The 22,501-nt window shown below is 43.5% G+C and overlaps 1 protein-coding gene across 3 annotated transcripts in view; it reads left to right on the forward strand.

Moving 5' to 3' along the window:
* Positions 1 to 21,943, forward strand: part of EPHX1 (epoxide hydrolase 1) — a 40,643-nt gene extending 18,700 nt beyond the window's left edge. For 2 of the 3 annotated variants that reach the window (XM_044003009.1, XM_044003010.1), the window contains 8 exons: positions 8,551 to 8,738; positions 11,888 to 12,068; positions 12,796 to 13,023; positions 14,213 to 14,342; positions 15,316 to 15,527; positions 16,496 to 16,604; positions 20,580 to 20,705; positions 21,077 to 21,943. In XM_044003009.1, coding sequence (XP_043858944.1) covers positions 8,551 to 8,738; positions 11,888 to 12,068; positions 12,796 to 13,023; positions 14,213 to 14,342; positions 15,316 to 15,527; positions 16,496 to 16,604; positions 20,580 to 20,705; positions 21,077 to 21,278 — 1,376 coding nt within the window. In that variant the 3' untranslated portion in view covers positions 21,279 to 21,943. Of the gene's footprint in view, positions 1 to 8,195; positions 8,214 to 8,550; positions 8,739 to 11,887; positions 12,069 to 12,795; positions 13,024 to 14,212; positions 14,343 to 15,315; positions 15,528 to 16,495; positions 16,605 to 20,579; positions 20,706 to 21,076 lie in introns of those variants that run through there. The other variant, XM_044003011.1, reaches the window with a different exon arrangement.
* Positions 21,944 to 22,501: the final 558 nt, after the last annotated feature.

The raw sequence follows: 22,501 nt of genomic DNA on the forward strand, positions 1-22,501 counted from the left end.
CAATCTTTCCATTCTGGATTCTTTCCTGCTAACCTTAGGAATATACCTAGGTCTCCTCCATCCTTAAAAAAACCTTCCCCAGAATCTACCATCCCCTCAAGCTATCGTCCTGTATTTCTACTCTTTTTCTCAGACAAACTCCTAGAAAAAGCTGTCTATACTCATTGTCTCCACTCCTTCACTTTCTGCTCATTTCTCACTCTCTTAGTAGTATGACTTCTGTTCCCACCTCTTGACTGAAACTGCTTCTCTCCAAGATCACGCCTTTTCTTGGGGTTCATCCTTCTTGAAGCATTTGACACTATTAACTACACCCTTCTTCTAGTTACTCTCTCCTCCCCATATCCAATCAGTGGTCAAGTCCTGTCATTTTCTCACTTTGGACTCTGCCACCACCTTTGTGCAGACCCTCATCACTTCTAATTGGATTTGTATGCAAAAGGGTATGATTCCTTTTTTTTTTTTTTTTTGGTTTGGTTTTGTGGGGCAATGAGGGTTAAGTGACTTGCCCAGGGTCACACAGCTAGTAAGTATCAAGTGTCTGAAGCTGGATTTGAACTCAGGTCCTCCTGAATCCAGAGCCAGTGCTTTATCGACTGTAACACCTAGCTGCCCTCAGACCCTCATCACTTCAAGCCTGGATACTACAACAGCCTGCTGGTTGGTCTCCCTGCCCCAAGTCTCTCTCCATTCTAGACCATCCTCTGCTCAGTTGTCAAATTGATCTTCCGAAAATGTGGATCCTTTCACTTATAGGTTACTTCCCACCCCAGTCCACTCCACCCCTGTTGTGCTGCAGCAAGTTTCTCTGATAAAGATCTCATTTCTCAAATTTGTAGGGAACTCAGCCAAATTTATACAAATAAGAGCTATTGCCTCATTGATAAATGTTCAAAGAATATGCTCTATGAATTCAAAAGAGTTTGTATTTACAATTCAAGCTAGTCCTCTCAAGATTAGACACAGGGCCCCAACAAAATGCTTAATCATCATGCCTCAACAACTGGGATCCTAGGGACTGTGTATAGGAAGATGGATGAATGGCTTAAGTTAGTCATTCAACCATTATACTCAGTACTCACATTGTGGGCTTCTGGGAGTGAACTGTATTCTGGGCTGGGTTTCAATACCAGAGAAGAATGAGGAGACTTTAAAGAGAATCCTGAAGTAAACAAAAGAAATAATGAAAGAATTAGAAAATAGAACCTATGTGGAAAGATTAGAGGCATTGAAATTAATCTGTTAGGGAAAAGAAGCTAAAGAGCCTAATAATCAATAAATCAGTCAACAAGCATTTATTAACCACTTACTATGTGGTAATACCAGGGATACAAAGACATAAAAGAAAAAGGCTCTGCTTTCAAGAAACTTACATTATTTAGGGGGAGACATTGAAAATTAATGACTCGGCTCATTTCACATTATATTCCTTCTTATTGGTCTTTTTGCATTTCCTTATATTTACCAGAGCATCAAAAATTAAAAGCTGTAAAGGACTCTATGAGTTATCTAGTCCTACTCCTTATTTTATAGATAAGGAACTTGAAGATCTGAGAAGTGACTTGTCCATTCTACAGATTGAAGATTCAAATCTGTGTTCTCTGAAGCCAAATCTGGCCATTTTTTTTTCATTGCTGCACCATGCTACTTCTTATTTATATTTATCCTATTTTTAATTTTACCATAATATTCCAACATTATATTAAATTATACCATAATTCATTCAGCTACATTAGACAAACAAGTTATTTTCAAGTTTCGTTTTTAATATTGTTGCCATTACAAATACATGTAGCAATAAAATAAAAGAGCATCAGCTTTGGAATCCAGAAACTAGGTTCAAGTCTCAACTTTGAAACATTACCTGTGTGAGCTTAAACAAATCACTTAACCTACCTGAGTGTCAATTTCCTCATCTATAAAGTGAAGGAGATAGACTAGAGAGCCTCTTAGCTTCCAGCTCTACTTGTACATTCCTATGAATATCTTGTCTAGCTACATTTTTGCACATATAGTCATTTTTTCCTTTTAATGACATTTTTGAAGATAAAGTTCTGCTGGTGCAATCACTGGATCAAGAAGTAGGATCAGTTATGTACTTTCCAAGCTGTTTATGGTTGTAAGGCTCCATTCCCTATCAGATTTGGTCATCATTTGATGTTTTTGCCATTCTGGTGAACTTAAAATGGTGTCTTAAGGTTGCCTTGATTTTTTTTTTCTCTGATTCATGGGGAGTTTGACTGACTTTTCACATTATCATTTGCAGTTTGTATTTAGAAATTTTACTGCATAAATGTGTATTTGAACCAACTGTAAAAATAGTACTAAAGGCATGTGATGCTTGAAAAATGATTTTGGAAGAATAAATTGGGCCTGGCCTAAATATAATCTTGTAAGAACAAGAGGTCATAGAGAGGCCACTTAGCTTTTATCATGACAAAGCTGGGAAAAAATGAAAACCAGTCAAGATTGGGATTAGGGAAAATGGGTTGTGGTTTCCTACTAAAATGTATAAAAGAGGAGTGAAATAAAATTTGAGACCTTTTTCCTGGAGAAAGATCTTTTGCATTTCATGTGGTATACCAATTACTTGTAGGCTTTTTGCCAAGCAGCTCAAAGAGTTGTCTTGAAAGCCTGTGTATCAAAAGCTGAGGTATTTTGGAACAGATCTGGAAGGAGCTTTAGGGGTCCTTGAATGCAGCCCCTCACCTTACAGATGAGGAAGAGCCACAAGGGTAAAGTGACTTGCCCATGATCAGATGTATTGTTAATAGAGGACCATGGATTTAAACTCTCAGCCCCCTACTGTAAATCTAGCTGTCTGCTACTGTACCGAACCATCTCCTGTTTCAGAGGCCTGGAAAAGTTCTTTTGGAGAGTGGTTTAGAGATCTGTGTAAAAGGATCAACACTCATCTTGAGAAAGGCTGTTTATTCTTCCTGAACTCTTGAAAGAAGACTGAGGAAACCCTTCCACTCTAAGGGGTCAGCAGAACAACTCTGACTTACCAAAAGGTCTGGCTTCTCTTGAACACTGAGGGAATCACAACCCCCTGGTAGGATTGTTTTGATAAGGAAGTGATAAACTGGTTCAACAAAGAGCTAGTCTTTGTCTTGGATGCTAAACTTTCAGTAGTGTTTCACCAACTTTATTTGAGAAAGTCTCTCTAGGATGGCAAGGAGTGGTCTAATTGGAGATAAGACAAAAATCTCCTTCAGGAAGCCACCTGCTAAATTTTAAGTAAATTCTATGTGTAAGGCAAGAACTTTCTTCCCTTGAGAGAACCCCAGGTTCACCTTCAGGTGAGAGGGTTGGGAGCGGTGAGCCTCTTCTAAAGGGCCCTGGGGGTAGCAAAATATCAGTTTCCCAGAAGGGAAAGGGAAACAGGATTTTAGTGCAGTGTGTATTCTAGTTTATCTACTTCTCCTATCATGTTTAATATCTCCATTTGTGCTTATTGTAGATTTATTTGTGGGATTTCTAATTTTTTATGTGTATTTAGTTTATTAATCCTCTTCTTTTCGATTGTATTAAAGATATAATTCTTCCCTCCCCCAGGACTTCTTTATCTCCATCTCAGAAATTTTTTGATTATTTCATTATTATAATTTTCTTTCACATATTTTTGTTTCTATGGCTTGTTCTTTGATCCATCATTATTTAGGATTTCATTGTTAAGTTTCCATTTGTTTCATATCTTTTCTATGTGCTCCCTGAACTGATTGCTGTTTGTATTGCATCACTGACAGTAAATGATGTTCGCTGTTTCTTCCTTTTTACATTTATTTGCCATAGCTCTGTTCTAATGCCTGGTTGATTTTTGTAAAAAAAAATCAATGTGGGGGCAGCTAGGTGGTGCAGTGGATAGAGCACTGGTCCTGGATTCAGGAAGACCTGAGTTCAAATCCGGTCTCAGACACTTAACACTTACTAGCTGTGTGACCCTGGGCAAGTCACTTAACCCCAATTGCCTCACACACACAAAAAAACAAAACCAAAACAAAACAAAACAAAATCAATGTGATGCTGAGAAATACACACACACACACACACACACACACACACACACACACACACACACTTAGCAGTACCATTTAGAAAATGCCATAAGTCTTTCAGCTTTAGTTTCTCAAGCAATTTGTTCAATTTTATAATTTCCTTTTTTGTGTATCTTTAAGATTTGTTCAAAACTGATAGAGGGTCATTAAAGTCTCCTACTATAATTGTATTACTGTCTATGTTGTGTCATTCAGTTAATTTTTCCTTAACTAGAGAAAGGAAATACTAAGTAAGGAATTTAAAGCATACAATTTTAATATTGAGATTGTTTTGTTGTCTGTGGTCCTTTTAGCATAATGTAATTTCCTCATTTAATGTTGTGAATTTTTATTTTTGCTTTTTCTGATAGAATGATTGCAACTCCTGCTTTTTAAAAATTCACCTGATAAATAGTAAACTTTATTCCAGACCCTCATTTAGATTTGTTCCAACCCACACATTTAGGTATGTTTCTAGAAAGCAACAGATTGTGGGTTTTGCTTTCATATCTGATTTGTCACTTTTTATTTTTTATTGAGTTGTTTAATCCATTCACATTCAAAGTTATGAGAGTTTATTTTCCTTCATGTGTTTCTAATAATATCAGTTTTGTTTTCTGAATTAAGATTTTTGGCTCCTTTTCCTCTCTAAAAACAGTACTTTGTTTCTTCAGTTATTTTTGCTTATTCTACTTTAAGGCAATTCTATTCCCATAGGCTCTCTATACCTCATTCTCAAGCCACACAAATGCCTCCCTGTACCTTCCACCTGTGTTTATCATCCCTTTCCCTGGTTTTGGAGTTTTGTTTAACTTAGTAGTGTAACTATCCATTGTGCCATGGAACTACCTCTATTGTCCAGTATGCTAACCCTATTATAACAACTAACCTCAGAGCCTGGTTGTGGGACCCAGAAAAAAAGACAAAGAAGGCTGAAAGTTCACCCTGCGTAAGTTTCTTGATTTTGATCATGATGTGATCAATGTTATTAGAGAAAAACTGGATCCAGTATAATACAAAGGAAGGAAAGCATGGGAAGTATATGGGGGAAAATAGCAAGTAGCCAAGTATGTGAAGGGTGATGATATAAAGTGAGATGAAATTTTAAAAAGGATGATGCTCGATTGTGAAAGGCCTTGAATGACAGGCTAAGGGATTTGGACTTTATTTGGCTGGCAGTAGGAAGTCAGTTTAGTCTAGAGAAGAGAAGACTTAGCAGGAAGATGATAAAAGTCTTCAAGTGTTTGAAGAACTCTGTTATGGAGGATGGACAAGGCAGATTCTCTTTGGCCCCAAAAGCCAGAGCTAGGAGCAGTAGACAGAGAAGGGAAATGAGATTTGATGTAAGGAAAAGTTTTCTTTTTTTAAATAGCATTTTATTTTTCCAATTATATGTAAAAACTTTTAGTGTTCATTTTTATAAAATTTTGAGTTTCAAATTTTTCTTCTTTCCTCCCTTCCCCTCCCATTTTCCTAAAACAGTAAGCAGTTTGATATAGATTACATATGTGCAATCATATAGAACATATTTCTGGGGCAGCTAGGTGCTGCAGTGGATAAAGCACTGGCCCTGGATTCAGGAGGACCTGAATTCAAATCCAGCATCAGACACTTGACACTAGCTGTGTGACCCTGGGCAAGTCACTTAACCCTCACTGCCCTGCAAAAAAAAAAGAAAAAGAACATATTTCCATATTAGTTGCAATTGTGAAAGAAGAAACAGACCAGAAGGAAAACACACACACACACACACACACAAGAAAGTGAAAACAGTCTGCTTCGATCTGCATTCACAGTCCCTCAGTTCTTTCTCTGGATATGGAGAGCATTTCTCATCATGAGTTATTTGTAATTGTCTTGGATCATTGTATTGCTGAGAAGAGAAGAGCTAAGTCATTCATAGTTCATCATCACACAGTGTTGCTGTTATGTATATAATGCTTTCCTAGTTCTGCTCATTTCACTTTGCATCAGTTCATACAAGTCTTTCTTTTTTTTTCCCCTGGGACAATGAGGGTTAAGTGACTTGCCCAGGGTCACACAGCTAGTAAATGTCAAATGTCTGAGGTTAGATTTGAACTCATGTCCTCCTGAATCCAGGGCTGGTGCTTTATCTACTGAGCCACCTAGCTGTCCCCACAGGTCTTTCTTCTAGGAAAAAAAAACTTTCTTAATGGCTCTTAGTGTCCAAAAGTGGAATGGACTACCTGAGGAAATAGTTGGTGATCTTGTAGGTCTTCAAGCAAAGGTGGACCTGCTTGTCAGATGTGTTATAGAGGTAATTTTTGTTTTCCTGATATGGATTGGATGAAATGGCTAACGGGGATCCTTTCTAACTCAAGACTATGATTCTGTAAGGGCTGGTGATGTGGGCAGGAAGCTATTGCATTTATTTCTTCAGGGGTACTGGGTTGGGAGAGGAGGAGCTGAAACAAGGGCAGGTAAAAACTGCAGAATCAATGAAGCATTTCTTTGGTGTTTTCTATTCTTCCTTTCAGTGGGCTACACCTCCCTCCTATTAAAACTGGCATGGTATTCAGAGCTTCCTGTCGCTGGGGCCAGTTCCTGGCTAGGAACTTGAAATGATCTAATCACCTGTTCATTCTGTGATTAGAGGATCATAAGATTTCAAGCTTCGATTTTATAGGTGTGGAAAGTGAGACACAGAAAAGGAAAGTAATTTGCCCAAGGTCACACAACTTAGTGAGTGGTACTTGAAGCCAGGTCTACTTCTAACTCTAAGTCTAGTGCCCTTATTTAGTCAATTTGAATCTCATTGATAGTTTTAAAAAATGGTCATCTTCACATATGCACAAAGTTAGACATGCTTGATACCATCCCACGTTCATATTTCTGTATTTGAGATGGCATCTAAACCATCCTGTGGAAGAGGATGGGGGCAGAATATCTAGGAAAGTGAGGAGTTGAGGGGATGATAAAAGTCAGACCCTGGAATTCCCCTAAAGAAAGCTCTCCACCTGGTTCTGCCACCATTCAGTTAGCCTCCTGCTATACAAGACATTAGATAATATAAGCTCTAGACAACCTGGGATCATGGTCCCTATTATTCCCCCCAAGCAATGCTTCCCCTGTATGGTAGGACCAATATCCTAACTCCTTCCCCCATGCAAGTTAGTCTAGTTTTTCCCTCAAAGGTAAAAAAGCTGTCCCTAGGACTTGACTGGCCCATGGGGCCAAGCCTCAAGCTATGCTTCCCATGATACAACTTCCTGGTAGCCTCTGGCTATATTGATGTGGCTTCAGGATCACCTAAGAGCAAACAAATGTCCACCTAGGTGGAGTCCCTGGATGTCCCAAGACAGCACATATCATTGTTTCCATATGGAAGTGATAGGGACATAGTCTATCCAAGCTAACTACTGAAGTAGCCTTATTGGAGATCCTTTCTCTGCTATTGCTAGGCAGACCTTTGGTTGACCATTGAATACCCTTCGAGTGCCTCATTTCATTCCAACATTGAACCTAAATGAACAGGGTTTATCCTTCAATATTCTCTTTCCCCTACTACATCCACTCAAGTTCAACATGCTCAAGTGGTAGTTTAATGTGCAATAATTATCTTATTATTGAATGAAAGAAGTGGCCTTTGAAGTGTGTAATATAGCAGCATCCTAGAATAGAAATGCACTAAAATAGAAGTCAGGGGACCTGGGATTGACTCTCTGTTCTTTTTCTTCCTGAAAGACCTTGGGCAAGTAACCTATTAGTGACTTGGGCCATAGTTTCCCTATCTATAAAATTAAAGGGTTGATCTCTAAAGTTTCTTCCAGCTTTGATATTATATGATCTATGAAAATTATTTGCTCTATGCTGGTTACAGGTTAACTGATGATTCAGGTTTATATAGCAGCGTAGATAAGTTTGCCTTCTGAGTTCACTCTCATTCTCAATAAGGTGATACTTAATATTGAGCTTTGGGTGCGTCTCACCGAGTCCCATGAGGTAGGTGCTGTTGTTTTCCTCCTTTTACAGGTAAGAAAAATGAAGCTTAGGAGTAAGTTACCTGCTAGTCATACAACTAGTAAATGTCAGAGGTAGTATTTGTTGTTTTTTTTGTTGTTGTTGTTTTTGTTTTTTGCAGGGCAATGAGGGTTAAGTGACTTGCCCAGGGTCACACAGCTAGTGTCAAGTGTCTGAGGCCGGATTTGAACTCAGGTACTCCTGAATCCAGGGCCGGTGCTTTATCCACTGCGCCACCTAGCTGCCCCCTAGAGGTAGTATTTGAACCCCAGGTCTAGATTGAATCTTATGTTCAGGGCTTTCTTCACTGCACCGTGTTGACTCATCCACACCATCATCAGATGTGTTTATAAACTGCTAACTCTGAGCCTCTCGGCACTTTAATGTTTCCTGCTTTTGGAGGGGGGCGGGGTTGGCTCGGCTGTAGGAAGAAGGATATACTACTTGACTGGGAGCTTTAAGCCCTAGTGACTGGTCTCCAGTTATGGGGCTGACTGTCCCTAACTTTGCTTGCCTGCGTCTTCTCTTACAGATATGTGGTTGCTCCAGATTCTTGCCCTCCTGTTCCTGGTCCGTTTAATCTACTGGGCCATTAACAGGAGGAATCATGAAAAATTGGAAATGAAAGATGCATGGTGGGGCCCAGGAAGCAAGCCCAGGACACCTGAGGATGAAAGCATCCGCCCTTTCAAGGTGGAAACCTCAGAAGAGGAGATCAAGGTACGTGAGGATTCTTGCTGGGGAGAACCAAACAGAAGAGACAGGCTGAGCTAGGAGGTAGGTGGTAGAGTGGCTGGAGTCAGGAAGATCTGAGTCAGGACGCTTCCTCTTCAACTTGAAGTGTTGGGAGAGGCAGTGTGGTACAGTGGATAAAGAGCTCAGAGCATTAGAAGTTTCTGCCCTCTGTCCCTGCCTCCCCAATCCTTTATATATCCTGGCCACACACAGGGAAGTAAGAAGAGTAACGCTAAGGTAGGGCCCCTGTGGTCAGATGGCAGAGCTATAACTGGGAAATCTGGGAACTGGGAAATTCAGCTGAATTGGGGGTTGCCAGGGGTGGGATGGTGTTGTCTAAGGTATGTCTCTTCCTCTGTGTGGTCAAGTACATCAGAGAAGGATCACATGGGTGGTGAGAATCTTGAGAAACCAGAAGGCCGCTGGGGACAGGATATGGAGAGGTAAACCTGGCTTGGGGGGTTTTTAAGTGGTTGCTTTTTTAAAAAACACATTCCAGGGCAGCTTGGTGGTGCCGTGGATAAAGCACCAGCTGGATTCAGGAGGACCTGAGTTCAAATGTGGCCTTAGACACTAGACACTTGACACTTACTAGCTGTGTGACCCTGGGCAAGTCACTTAACCCTCATTGCCTCACCAAAAAACAAACAAACAAACAAAAAACCATTCCAATGTTCATGTTTAATGCACCCACGCTTAATAAGGTGTTGAGTGTGTGGAGCAACATGGCATAGTGGAAAGATTACCAGCTCGGGTGAGCTGGGTTCAATCCCACCTCTGATACTTACTACCCCTGAGACCTTGGGTAAATGATTTACTTTTCCTAGGCCTCAGTTATGTTATCTTTAAAATGAGGGTGGACTGGATGGCCTTTGAGGCCCCATTTCAGCTCTCAATCTCTAATTGTATGCTGTTGGTCCAAGATGGTGGAGAGGGTACCCCCAGGAGGAATCCCAAGAGAGAGTCCCCACAGAGTAGTGGCACTGCAACAGGCTCTGGGAGGTCCCACACACAGCTGTGCACTAGGGCAGGAAGAGGTCTCACCTCTGACACAGATCAGACTTTGTGTGGAGAACAAGAAACAGATGCCAATTGGTAGCTCTGAGTTGTTCAGTCACATCCAACTCTATGTAGCCCCATGGACTTTGTCCACAGGGTTTTCTTGGTAAATATACCGAGTGGTTTCCCATCTCCTTCTCTGGGGGGGGTCACCATTTTACAGATGAGGAACTGAGGTAAATAGGGGTTAAGTGATTTGCCCAGGGCTACCCAGCTAGTAAGTGTATAAGGTCGGATTTAAACTCATCTTCCTGACTCCAGGCCTGGTGTTCCATCCACTGCTCCGACTAATTGTCTCTCATTACCCAGTCACAAATCTTGTTGTTTGTCCTTCATTCTCAAAGAGGATCATGACATAGGGGTGATTTCAGGATAATTATATTTTAAGTGAGGGAGGGCTATGCAAGGTCACCAACCGTACTCTCTCCTCCAGAGTCATTTGGATACAGTGGCAAGATATAGATCAGGACAACTGGAGATGGCCCCATAACAAATCTAGTGCACAGAGCAAGGTACAAACACAGAACCAAGAAGCAATTGTGGGGCTCTAACCCTAGCCTAGTCTGAAGCCTGTAGCAGAACAGCCAGGGTAGGAAACCCAGAGTGAAGGGGACCAATAATTCTATTACTTTGAACCTTTCTGAACTTTCCACATGGCTGATGATGGGTGTGTGTACTGGAACTCCAACCAGGGACAAACCCACAGTTACATTGTTCAGACTAAAACCCAGGTCAAGAACTTGCAGAGCTCAGACCAAGAGGGCACCACTCAGACTTTGCCCTGGATTAGACCACTTTGGGCTGGAAGCTTGCAGTTCCCTAGCCTGAGCTGCTCCTGAGATCCAATGCTGACCCAATACTCAATAATCCAAGAAAGCAGTTGAAGGATGCAAGAGGACACAAAACAGGACCAAGCAGATATTCCCTACACAACTGCACAGAACCTAGCCATTACACGCAAATTCTTGAAGTCAAGAAGTAAAGCTGGAACAATGAGCAAACAAAAAAGAATCCCACCATAAAGACCTGTTTTGATGACAAGGATATTTAAGACACTAACCCATTTGTTATTTTTCTTTCTTTTTCAATAGCTGGGGGAAATTGGAGGGAGAGAAGGTGAATTTTCATTCATTGAAATAAAATGTTTTTTTTAAAGGTGTCTATAGCACATAGGACATATACTTCAAGATGTCCACTAGGCAGTTGAAGATGCAAAACTGGAGGATGTGAAAGAGGTTAGGGCTGGATAAATAGATCTGAGAAGCATCTTTAGAGAGATAATAAAGTCATTCCAAATGAGGGACCCATTAGAAGAACAAAGGCATAGTATTGACTTGACTATACTTATTTGTTAGAAGGGAAAGCTTTTATTGGGTATAAGAGTGGAAAGGGTAAGTAAATTTGTAGTTAGTTGACACCAAAGGGAAAAAGGGGGCATAAATAAAACATTTTAGAAATACCATAAACATCCTGCTTTCTTAATTCAGTAGCATATTGTGAGTTTATGCTCACAATAGAAACTCTTGCTTTAACTTTTTTTGTGTGTGGGGGGGGCAATGGGGGTTAAGTGACTTGCCCAGGGTCACACAGCTAGTAAGTGTCAAGTGTCTGAGGCCTGATTTGAACTCAGGTACTTCTGAATCCAGGGCCGGTGCTTTATCCACTGCACCACCTAGCTGCCCCTTGCTTTAACTTTTTTATGCCACTACCAACGATAGCGTGCACACACAGACACTTAGATCTGGAAGGGACCTCTGAGGTCACCTACTCAAACTCTTTTATTTTTAAATCCGAAGAAACAACTACCTGATTTGCTGTTTAAATGTTTGTGGGTAGGGGCAGCTAGGTGGTGCAGTGGATAGAGCACTGGCCCTGGAGTCAGGAGTACCTGAGTTCAAATCCGGCCTCGAACACTTACTGGCTGTGTGACCCTGGGCAAGTCACTTAACCCCAATTGCCTAATTTAAAAAAAAAAAAAGAAAGAAAGAAATGTTTGTGGCTATCTCCAGGGAATAGACCTTTTTAGCTGTGTCCCATCCCTCTCTTACGCTTTGTTCCTGCTCCTTCCTCCCCAGGACTTATACCAGAGGATTGATTTGACTCGATTCACACCAGCCCTGGAGGACAGCCGCTTCCATTATGGGTTCAACTCTAATTACTTAAAGAAGGTGGTTTCTTACTGGCGGAATGAATTCGATTGGAGGAAGCAGGTGGCGATTCTCAACAAATACCCTCATTTCAAAACTAAGATTGAAGGTACTTTTTCCAAAATATACCTCTCAGGTGTTCATACCTTGAATAGCACTCAACCATGTTCCCATGCCATGCTCCCAGGAGTGGTTATTTAAACTGAAGGATTGATCTTCTGGACCTGGAGACTCATGAAATCTTCAAGATAACATTAAGAGGTCATCTCATCTGTCCTTCTCCCTTTAACAAGTCCAGCCGTGTTCAAATTATCTCAGAGTGAAAGATTTATGGCCTCCCCCTTTTATTATTTCAATGTTAAATGACAGCCTTCTTGTCAGAAAGCTTTTTTCTTATGCCCTAACCCTAGAAATCTGAAAAAATCTAAAAAAAAGTTTGCTTTTGTGGAGATAACTGGAGGGAACCACCTCCCCATCTCCAGTAATCTACCCACTGGCTTGCCCTATTGCCAGGAACTGCCTCACTTTGCAGCCTCCCTAGGGCTAACATTCATTATTCAATAAATGTTTATAGAGTCATGTGCCTGCTGGGGGGGATATAGAAATAGAACAAAGTCCCTGTCCTTAAGAGAGTTTAAAAGCTCACTGGGGAGACAAGATGAGAACACATCAAACTATGAAAGAAAATATAGGTCACTGAATGATTCGCAGTGTGGTCAGGATGCTGTTTCCTGAGAGCATGGTGTGGGTTGTGGTGGGCTGTCATATGTGGCTCAGGACCTGACTGAAGTAGATCTGTTTGACCTTAGACCTAACCTTGCTGTGTTTCCTTGCAGGGCTTGATGTCCATTTCATCCATGTGAAGCCCCCCAAACCACCTTCAGGCCACAAAGTAAAACCATTGTTAATGGTTCATGGTTGGCCTGGTTCCTTCTATGAATTTTATAAGATTATACCCCTCTTAACCGACCCTGAGAGCCATGGCCTGGATTATAACCAGGTCTTTGAAGTCATCTGCCCTTCCATTCCTGGCTATGGTTTCTCTGAGGCATCTCATAAGCAAGGTATGAATGCTGGTCTGTGGGCATTGGTAGCAAGCCCAGTCCATGTGCAGCAACCCCATTTGGTATCCAGTCCTGACGAAATTCTCTCATAAATATACTCCTCTAAGGGGATCCAGGATAGGGCTTACTGTTTTTAGAACCGGAAGATGCTACTTTAAGAGGAGAGACCACAAAGGGAGGGTGGGAAGAGTGAGTTTTGAAGAAACAGGAACAGTATAATCAAGGTGTAAGGTGGAGGAGGGGATGGATAAGAGATATTGTGTGAAGGTTGAGAAGCACCAACTATGGGGAAGGAGGAGCCCAAAGAACAGGGTTAGACTCTCAAAGCTCAGAGTCAAGTTCTCATACTTCCCCTTGGGGGTGGGGCAGAACATTGAATCAGACCCTTCTTTTTTTGGAGGGGTAGAGAGGTGGCAGTCTGGATTAAGTGATTTGCCCAGAGTCACATAGCTAGTAAGTATCTGAGACCAGATTTGAACTCAGGTCCTCCTGATGCCAAGGCCAGTGCTTTGTCCACTGTGCCACCTAGCTACCCGTAGACTATTTTATCTTAACAAACTTAAAACCATTTGTGAACAAGCTATTCTCCTGCAGACTTGAGTGCCCAAGGGCTTTCCATGGGTATGTTCCCATATAGAGGCCTACATCTGTACCCTCACCATTATATGCATGATACACACATGTATGTACACACACATGCATCCACTCAACATTTAATTCAATTAAATAGTTTTTTTTTTAAATTAAGAACCTGCTCTATTTAAGACACTGTTCTAGATGCTAGAAACATATATTCATGTTCCCCCTCAGGCTTCCTTCTTCTCTCTCTTGTCTGGACTCATATTTGGTGGTGGTGGTGGTGGGGTCTATCTTTGTTAGCATGTTGGAAGGCCCTGAGGACTAGGCAGTCATTGTGCTCCCTAATATCAGCACCCTGCCTGCCTCTCATGGTTCTGCTGCCACCATATTCCTGTGTAACCCCAGGACCTCCCCCAGCCCACCTTCTTAGCACTCCCACTAGCACCAGCATCATAGAGGTTCCATCATAGAAGGACCATTTAGACAGAAGAAGAGTTGGTAGCAATAGGTGGCTGGTGATGGCAAGAGAGGGAAATTTACCTAGGAACCAGAAACAGTCCAGGCTCAAGGCATGATTTTTTCAGATTCTGCCCATCCCATTCTTTCCTAGGCTTCAATACTGTGGCAACTGCTCAGATCTTCTGCAAGCTGATGAGCCGCCTGGGCTTCCAAGAATTCTTCATCCAGGGTGGTGACTGGGGATCTCTGATCTGCACCAACATAGCTCAGATGGCGCCCTTGTGAGTGCTGTGCTCTTGTGTATTGTGTGAATATACAAGGGGTTATAGTGATGAGGTTGGTCTTATCTTGAGGGATGGGGGCATTCATAGCAACAGAAGCATCCTCCACTCCCTGAAGGGTTCTACCCCATCTCAGGTACCCTGGGCCTGGCTGGTACAAGATATAGAATTTGGCTCTTGCTCTAGATCTTCCCATGCCACAGTATACAAACTCCTTGCTGCCCAATAGTGTTTTGGGGTGAAGGTGATGGCATCCATAAATGCCTGTTGTTGTTAAATGCCAAGGACCTGGGGCAGCTAGGTGGCACAGTGGATAGAGCACCAGCCCTGGAGTCAGAAGGACCTGAGTTCAAATCCGGCCTTAGACACGTAACACTTACTAGCTGTGTGACCTTGGGCAAGTCACTTAACCCCAATTGCCTCACCAGAAAAAAAAAAAAATGCCAAGGACCTTTTGGCACCAAGACTGAGTTTTTGAGGTGGGATTTAAACCCAGGTCTTCCTGACTCCTTTCCCATCCTCCATAGGCAATCACTGTTACTAGAGACAAAGGGGTGAACTGAGGTCCAAACCAGGGGTGTGACCTAAGCCTGGTCCCATGACAGAGCTGGGGATGGGGGTACGGAGATAGCCAGGGACTTGGCTTCCAAATTGAGTGCTCTGGCTACTGAAATTTGGGAGGGTCCCTGGGTAGAATGCCCTGCAATTCTCAGCATTCCTCTAACTCCATGACCATGCAGGGATTGGAGTGAAGCCCAATAGACAGATCATAGAACTCCCAAAAGCAGAATGTGCTGCCTCTACCTCTTCTTTCTTTCTATGATTCTTGATCCCACCATTTTCCTTTCTCCTGAACTTTGTCCTTTTCCCTTCCTTCTCCCCATTCTCTTTGCCTTTCATTTCTGGCCCCCACCTTCTCCTTTGTGGACAGCTGGCTGTGACCTAAATGAATCCCCTTTCTCTGCATTCCTAGACAGGTGAAAGGTATCCATTTGAATATGTGCTTCCTTGACTCTGCTCCCTTCTCCATCTCTGTGTCTCTTATGTTGGGACGGTGGTTCCCATGGCTTTTTGGCTTCCAAGAGAGGGATTTGCAGCTTTTGTACCCAGCCAAGAAGATCATCCATAATCTGTTTAGAGAATCTGGCTACATGCACATCCAGTCCACCAAGCCTGATACTGTGGGTAAGAAGTCACCCCATTGCCCTGCTCATGGAGGGGATTTTCCAGAGGCCTGGGATTGGCAGATAGCAAAACAAACAGACCAATCCCAACCCTTAAAGCAACATAGAAGTCCTTAGGCTGGCCTCAGCCTTCTTGCTCTGTTCTGAGATTTCATCCAGTTCAATCCAATTCAGTTCAGTAAGCATTTATTAAGCACCAAATACTGTACTGGGCACTGAGGATATAAAAAATAGAAAAGAAAGTAGGCTCTGCCCTCAGGGATCTTATATTCTTCTGAGGAAAAACAACTTGTACACAGATATGTGCATACATAATACTTGCAAAGCAAATAAAACAATTTGTGTGTGGGGAGGGGGGAGACAGGGAGGATTTGCTAAAATGCAGGAGAATGAGGATAGGCTCATGGAGATAGGACTTGGTTGAGCCTTGAATAGAGGTGTAAGGGTTGCCTACTGAGCAGTGGAGGTGAAGAGGGAGAGTGTTCTGGGCATGTTCAAAAGTCCAGGAAAATGAGGTCATTGCAAAATGATAGGGTTGGACTAGATGACGTCTCAGAACATTCCTGACTCTGAATCTTATAACTCTGGGTAAAGGGATGTCACATGGAAGGAGGATTAAATTTTTTAAATTAAAAAAATTCAAATTCATGGCCCCAGAAGGAAAAACTCAATGAGTGGAAGTTACAGGGAGACAAATTTTTGCTAAGTGTAAAAAAGAAATCCTTACGCTACCTTATGAGGTTGTGAGCTCCTCACCATTGGAGGGATGCAAGCAGAGGTTGGCTGACTGTTTTGCTATGGTGAGGATTCTTGAACTGGGTGGGGAGCTGGACTAGATGACTTTCAAGTTCCATTCTAACTTCATCAGGCGGGTAAGGCAGGAATTATTATTTCCATTATTTTCACTCAGTTAAGGAAACTGAGTGAATTGACTTACCAAAGGGAAACTGATTTTTTTCCCCATACTAGGCTGTGCATTGAATAACTGCCCTGTGGGATTGGCTGCCTATATCCTGGAGAAGTTCTCTACATGGACCAATGACGAATATCGATACCTGGAGGATGGAGGTCTGGAGAAGTAGGTAACATTTTTCCTCTCTGGTGCTTGGGTCCCCAACCATACCAGAACTGGAAAAACCTAGACTAGCAGAAATCTTGCCTCTGCTCCTTCACACGTCATTCTCACCTTTTCTCTGGTTGCTTAGCTCTGAGGGGCTGGAAATGAATCCTGTTTTGGCCAACTCACAAATCCTAACCGTGTAAGGTAGCAAAGAGCCATTAGAAATTATCCACTTGGGGCAGCTAGGTGGTGCAGTGGATAGAGCACCGGCCCTGGAGTCAGGAGTACCTGAGTTCAAATCCAGCCTCAGACACTTAACACTTACTAGCTGTGTGACCCTGGGCAAGTCACTTAACCCCAATTGCCTCACTAAAAAAAAAAAAAAAAGATGACAGAGGTGAGGGAGCAGCTAGGTGGCTCAGTGGATAAAGCACCGGCCCTGGATTCAGGAGGACCTGAGTTCAAATGTGGCCTCAGACACTTGACACTCACTAGCTGTGCGACCCTGGGCAAGTTACTTAACCCCCATTGCCCCACCAAAAAAAAAAAAAAATGACAGAGGTGGAATCAATGATCTCTGAGGTTCCTCCCAGCTCTAAATCTATGAATCTGTGATTCTTTTATTCAACATGGAGGCTGAGTGGGAATTTGGCTGCTCTCTCTAGCAGGTAGAATTTCAGTCTGGGTGTGTTTGAGCAGGAAGTCATTGTCCATTTCTACCCCAAAAGACAACAGTCTCCAAATAGTCAGGACCCCTGGACTTGACACGTTCAGTCATGCTCTATTAACTTCACCTCCAGACCTTATTCTCCAATTAGCTTATTCAATGTTTCATATTGATGAGTCTTCAGTTTGCTTCTTATGTAAACTTTGCCTCTCACAATGGCTAGAGCCTCTATGTATACCGCAGGCACTTAAAAATGTGTATTTTGAATTGAATTGAATGTATAATCATTTCTTAGCCAGCTGGGTCCTAGACCTCAATGGGGATTGCTCATGCTCAGACAGCACGCCAGCTCATGGCCCAGTGTTTGCCAGGGGGTGGTAGCCGCAGAGAGACAAGGTCCTTATCACAGGCTTAGGATGTGTGCCCACTCTGGTATTCCCTGCTGGGGACCTTGTATATACATTGCTGACATGAAGTTCAGCTCTCTCCCCTCAGGTTTCAAGCATGCAGGCTGTCAGGGTGAGTGAATAATACATGGTAGTTGTCCCAGCTGATTTTCTCCAAGGCTGGGTGGAAAGTTGGATAGGGCAAGGCATCCCTAATGCTCTCTTCCTAGCATGCCCTTAGAGCCATCTAGGGCCTGTGGGTTGTCTTGGTAAAAGATACTCTTGGGGGCATACTGAGTTTAAAAAGCCTATGGGGAGGGGCAGCTAGGTGGTGCAGTGGATAGAGCACTGGCCCTGGATTCAGGAGGACCTGAGTTCAAATCCGGTCTCAGACACTTGACACTTACTAGCTGTGTGACCCTGGGCAAGTCAATTAACCCTCATTGTCCCCCCCCAACACACACAAAAAAGATACTCTTTATTTTTTTTAACCTAATAATAATCAGTTTAATTTTTCCAAAGTACTTTTACATCAATTGATTCATTATATTCTCCCAGCCTTTCTGTGAGGCCTACAATCAAACACAGCAGAATTTCTTAACTGTAGTCCCCCCAAACTTTACCTCTTTATTCTGAAAATTTTCCCAGGTTATCAAGTAGCTATGATCCTTTCTCATCCCACTCTGAAATTTCCACCTCAAGTCCCTGATTATCTAGAGATTTGAAAAGACACTCTTTAAGAAGGGCAAAGTGTGTTGAGGGATGTACCTGAGGTTGTTTTGGACTCCTCCCACATCTCTGCCTTCAGCTCTGGCTACATTTTTACACATTTCTCACTGACTCACTGGTTACAGGAGGGGAGTGTGAATACTCCTTGCTCTCCATTGCCATTTCTATGTTCTCCCTCTACCACCATCACTCAGTCACGTCTCCTTTGAGGTTCACTCAGTCCATATCTACTACACAGTCAAAATTCTGGTAGCTGTTGTCTACCAACCTCCGCAACGCTCTCCTTTCCTTCATGAGTTGTGAGTTTCTGTCCTTCCCAACTCTTGTCTTCATATGAGGGGACTTCAACATACATATTTACATTCTCTCAAACACCTTCAACTCTCAGTTCCTCAACTTAGTCATGTCACATGACCTTCTCCTGTACCCCAGCTCAGCCACAAAGATGGTCATACCCTTAATCTTGCCGTCTCCCACAAACTTATCTCTTTCATGTTCATGAACCCTGAGGTTCCCTTACTTGACACTATCGTCATTCTGCTTCTCCCTCTGCCTTGCACCCCCAAACCTGTTCTTCATCCTTGCTGTGACCTCCCATCCCTCACTCCTTTTCTTTCCCAGGTTGTCACACCTGCACTAATTGCACGGTGGTTAGAGCACAGGGCCTGGAGTTAGGAAGACATGACTTTGGCCTTGGATACTTGTGAACTTTGTGACCCTGAGTAAATCACTTAACATCTGCCTGCCTCGGTTTCCTCAATTCTAAAATGGGGATAATAATAGCACCTACTTTTCCAGGTTGTGACGATCAAATGGGATAATAATTGTAAAGTACCTAGCATAGTACCTGGCATGAAGTAGAGATTTCATAAATGCTCCTTTTCTTCCCATTCCCTCTTCTTCCCCTATCCCCCCATCATTTCACATGGCCCATTGCCTTCTGTTACCATCTTCTCCTTCACCCATGTCTCACATGAAGAGGTAGCCTTACTCCTTTACCAAGGCAAACCCCATTACGTGTCCAAGTGATCTCATTCCATCCCATCTCCTCCAACAGAATGCCTCCTCCCTCATCTCCACTCTCATTTATGTTCATTTTCTCTTTGTTCACTGGCAGTTTCCTACTGCCTCCAGCTGTACCCATATCTCCCCCATCCTCAAAAAGCCCTCACTTGATAAATCACTCGCTACTATCCCACATCTCTTCTTCCTCTACTCAGTGCTTCTACTTCCTTTCCTCTCATTTTCAGCCGTGTATAGTCTGGCTTCTGACCTTATCATTCAGCCAAAACTGCTCTCTCCAGAGTCACCAGGGACCTCTTAATTACCAAATCAAGTGACCTTTTCTCAATCTTTATTCTTCTTGACCTTGTTGTAGCCTCTTACACTTACCCATCGCCTTTCCTTTTTTCTCTCTAGGTTTCTGGGACACTGCTCTATCCTGCTTCTCCCTCTGCCTGTCTGACTGATCCTTCTTAAGCCTCCTTTGCTGGGTCTTCTTTCACGTCAAGCTTACTGAAGGTGGGTGGTCCCCAGAGCTCTGTCTTGGGCCGTGTTTATGCTCTCTTGATGCTGTTTCACTTGATCACATCAGCTTTCATGGTTTCCATGATCTTCTCTGTGCTAATGATTCTCAGAGCTACTAATTTAGCCCCATTCTGTCTCCTAACACCCAGACTCTCATTTCCAACTGCCCATTAGACATCTCTAACTGGATGTCCCATAGACTTTTTTAGAGGGAGAGGTGGGGCAATGAGGGTTAAATGATTTGCCCAAAGTCACACAGCTAGTAAGTGTCAAGGGTCTGAGGCCGGATTTGAACTCAGGTCCTCCTGAATCCAGGGCCGGTGCTCTTTCCACTGTGCCACCTAGCTGCCCCCACAGGGACTGTCTTTTGCCATTCTTTCTATCCCCAATGCTTGGCACAGTGCCTGGCACATAGTAGGTGCTTAATAAATGCTTATTGATTCACTGCCTTGTAGAGTCCCTGGCTTCCTTTGGGGTTCAGTTCAGAGACTGCCTCCTACACCAGGACTACCCTAACATCCCCAGTTGCTACTGCCCTGCCCCACCCCTCCAAAACTTTGTATTTGCTTCTGTTTACTGATATTCTCTTCCCTGTACATGACACTCCAGTACCGGAAAGAAACTGAATCCTGATGTCTCCCTAAAGCCTGATGCTATCTGGGGCTTTTTCTCTGATCTGTACAGGAAATATACTTTGGATGATCTGTTGACCAATATCATGATCTACTGGGTGTCCGGCTGCATCATCCCCTCACAGCGATACTACAAGGAGAATTTAGGCCAAGGCATAGGTGTACAGAAGCATTCCAAGTGAGTCTTACAACTTAAGGGAAATCCCTTTGGATAGGTGGGGGTGTTTTTTCCTGCCTGCAGGATTTGGGATTGAATCTCTCCATCATCCCAGTCCTAACCCAGTGCGTGCCCAGCCCTGCTCTCTCTTGCACATCATACTTACTGGACTGGAGAGAACACTTACCTGGTTGGTGCTAGGAAAGGTGGCTAAAATCCTTCGATCTGAATTTTTGTGAACTTCCCTTGACTCACCCCAGTGAGTCCCAGGAGTTAATGAGCTGTTTCCCGGTGAAGGATGATTCAGATCCTCCTTGAGGGCCAGGGATGGGGGTAAAGCTATATGACCTACCCCTCCACACCCACCTCAGTTGACATCTTTTGTTTTGTAGGATGCAGGCATTTGTGCCTGCTGCCCTGGCTGCCTTTCCCTATGAGCTGGTGCACTGCCCAGAATCTTGGGCTCGGAAAAAATTCCCGAACCTCTGCTCCTACACTCATATGGCCCGAGGGGGCCACTTTGCGGCCTTTGAGGAGCCTCTGCTGCTTGCCGAAGACATCCAAAAGTTCATGGGGATATTAAAGGGGAAGTGAGTTTTGGAACAAGATACTTCCCTCCCCTCCCCAGCTGAGGCCAGTCTACCCACCCCTTCCCCCCATCATCTCCCAGGTGCCCCTTCAATACCCCCTGCCCCAAACTATAGCTTTGATGTAAATCCACAACCAGCCTCTTGGAGATCATGATGGGAGGGGAGTATACCAGCTTTTCCTGCCTTGAATCCCAAGGTTGGGCCACTAGCCTGGGGAAATTGACTTTCATCCTTGTGGCATGTGGTATGCACCTAGCTACCCAGAATTGGTTTCTAGAGTGGTGGGAAGGGTTTTAATTTGGAGGTGGAACACTACTGGTTCCCTTGGCCCTTGCTACTGAAGTTTTTATCTGTTGCTTCTTTACTTATATAGCTTATCATGGGACAGGGCTGCCAAATGAGTGGTTTTGCTTCCCTTCCCTCTGTAGGCTGCACATGGTGTAGCTCTACATTGGCGGAAGGCATTTGCTCATCCTGGACGTTCCACCACGAATGAATCACAGGTCCAAGTCTCTATCCCTTCTCTGTGGGCTGGGTGGGCCAATGCCCAAATTCCATGTTCCCTAACAAGTCTCAACACTTTTCTTGGGTCCTGAGGTGGTAGATTTAGGCTGGATGGGCCTGTGGAAAGGAAAATGGATTTTGATAATAAATTGTTTTGCTTCATAAGAGCTGTTGAGTCTTGGACATAGAGGAAATTGGGGCGTGGGGGTGGGGGTGGGGAGAGGAGGATGGTTGGAGAAAATGGGTGCATATGATAGGGAGCTGAACATCCTGGAGAGCTCCTTCCAATCCTGCCTCTTCCAAAGGAGATTGAAGCAGGATATTGCTTCTCGCTCTCCTTTCATTGCCTAGGATCCCACCAACCCCCCTCACTCAGAGGATCTTGTTCTAGATCTATCTCATCTGGTCACCTCGTCTTCATAGGAAGAGACATGGCTGGGAGAGATCAAATGCCCAAGTTCAGAGGCTCCCTTCTTGCTTGCCCTCATTTCAGACTGAGAAGCTGACTCTGAACCCCTTGCCCTCAAGGCTGAGAGAGCTGAGGTCCTGCTAAATGCTGCCCGATTCCCACCTTCCCGTCACCCAGCTGGTTGGCTCATTCCCAAAAACCATTGTTCCCAAGCCCACAGTCCCCAGCTGAGAGGATGGACAGGTTCTGTTTCTACCTGTGTGACACGCACCCCCCCCCCCCACACACACACACACGAGACCTCTGGGTCTCTG

The sequence above is a fragment of the Dromiciops gliroides genome, chromosome 4 (assembly GCF_019393635.1).
Source record: "Dromiciops gliroides isolate mDroGli1 chromosome 4, mDroGli1.pri, whole genome shotgun sequence".
NCBI classification, from domain to species: domain Eukaryota; kingdom Metazoa; phylum Chordata; class Mammalia; order Microbiotheria; family Microbiotheriidae; genus Dromiciops; species Dromiciops gliroides.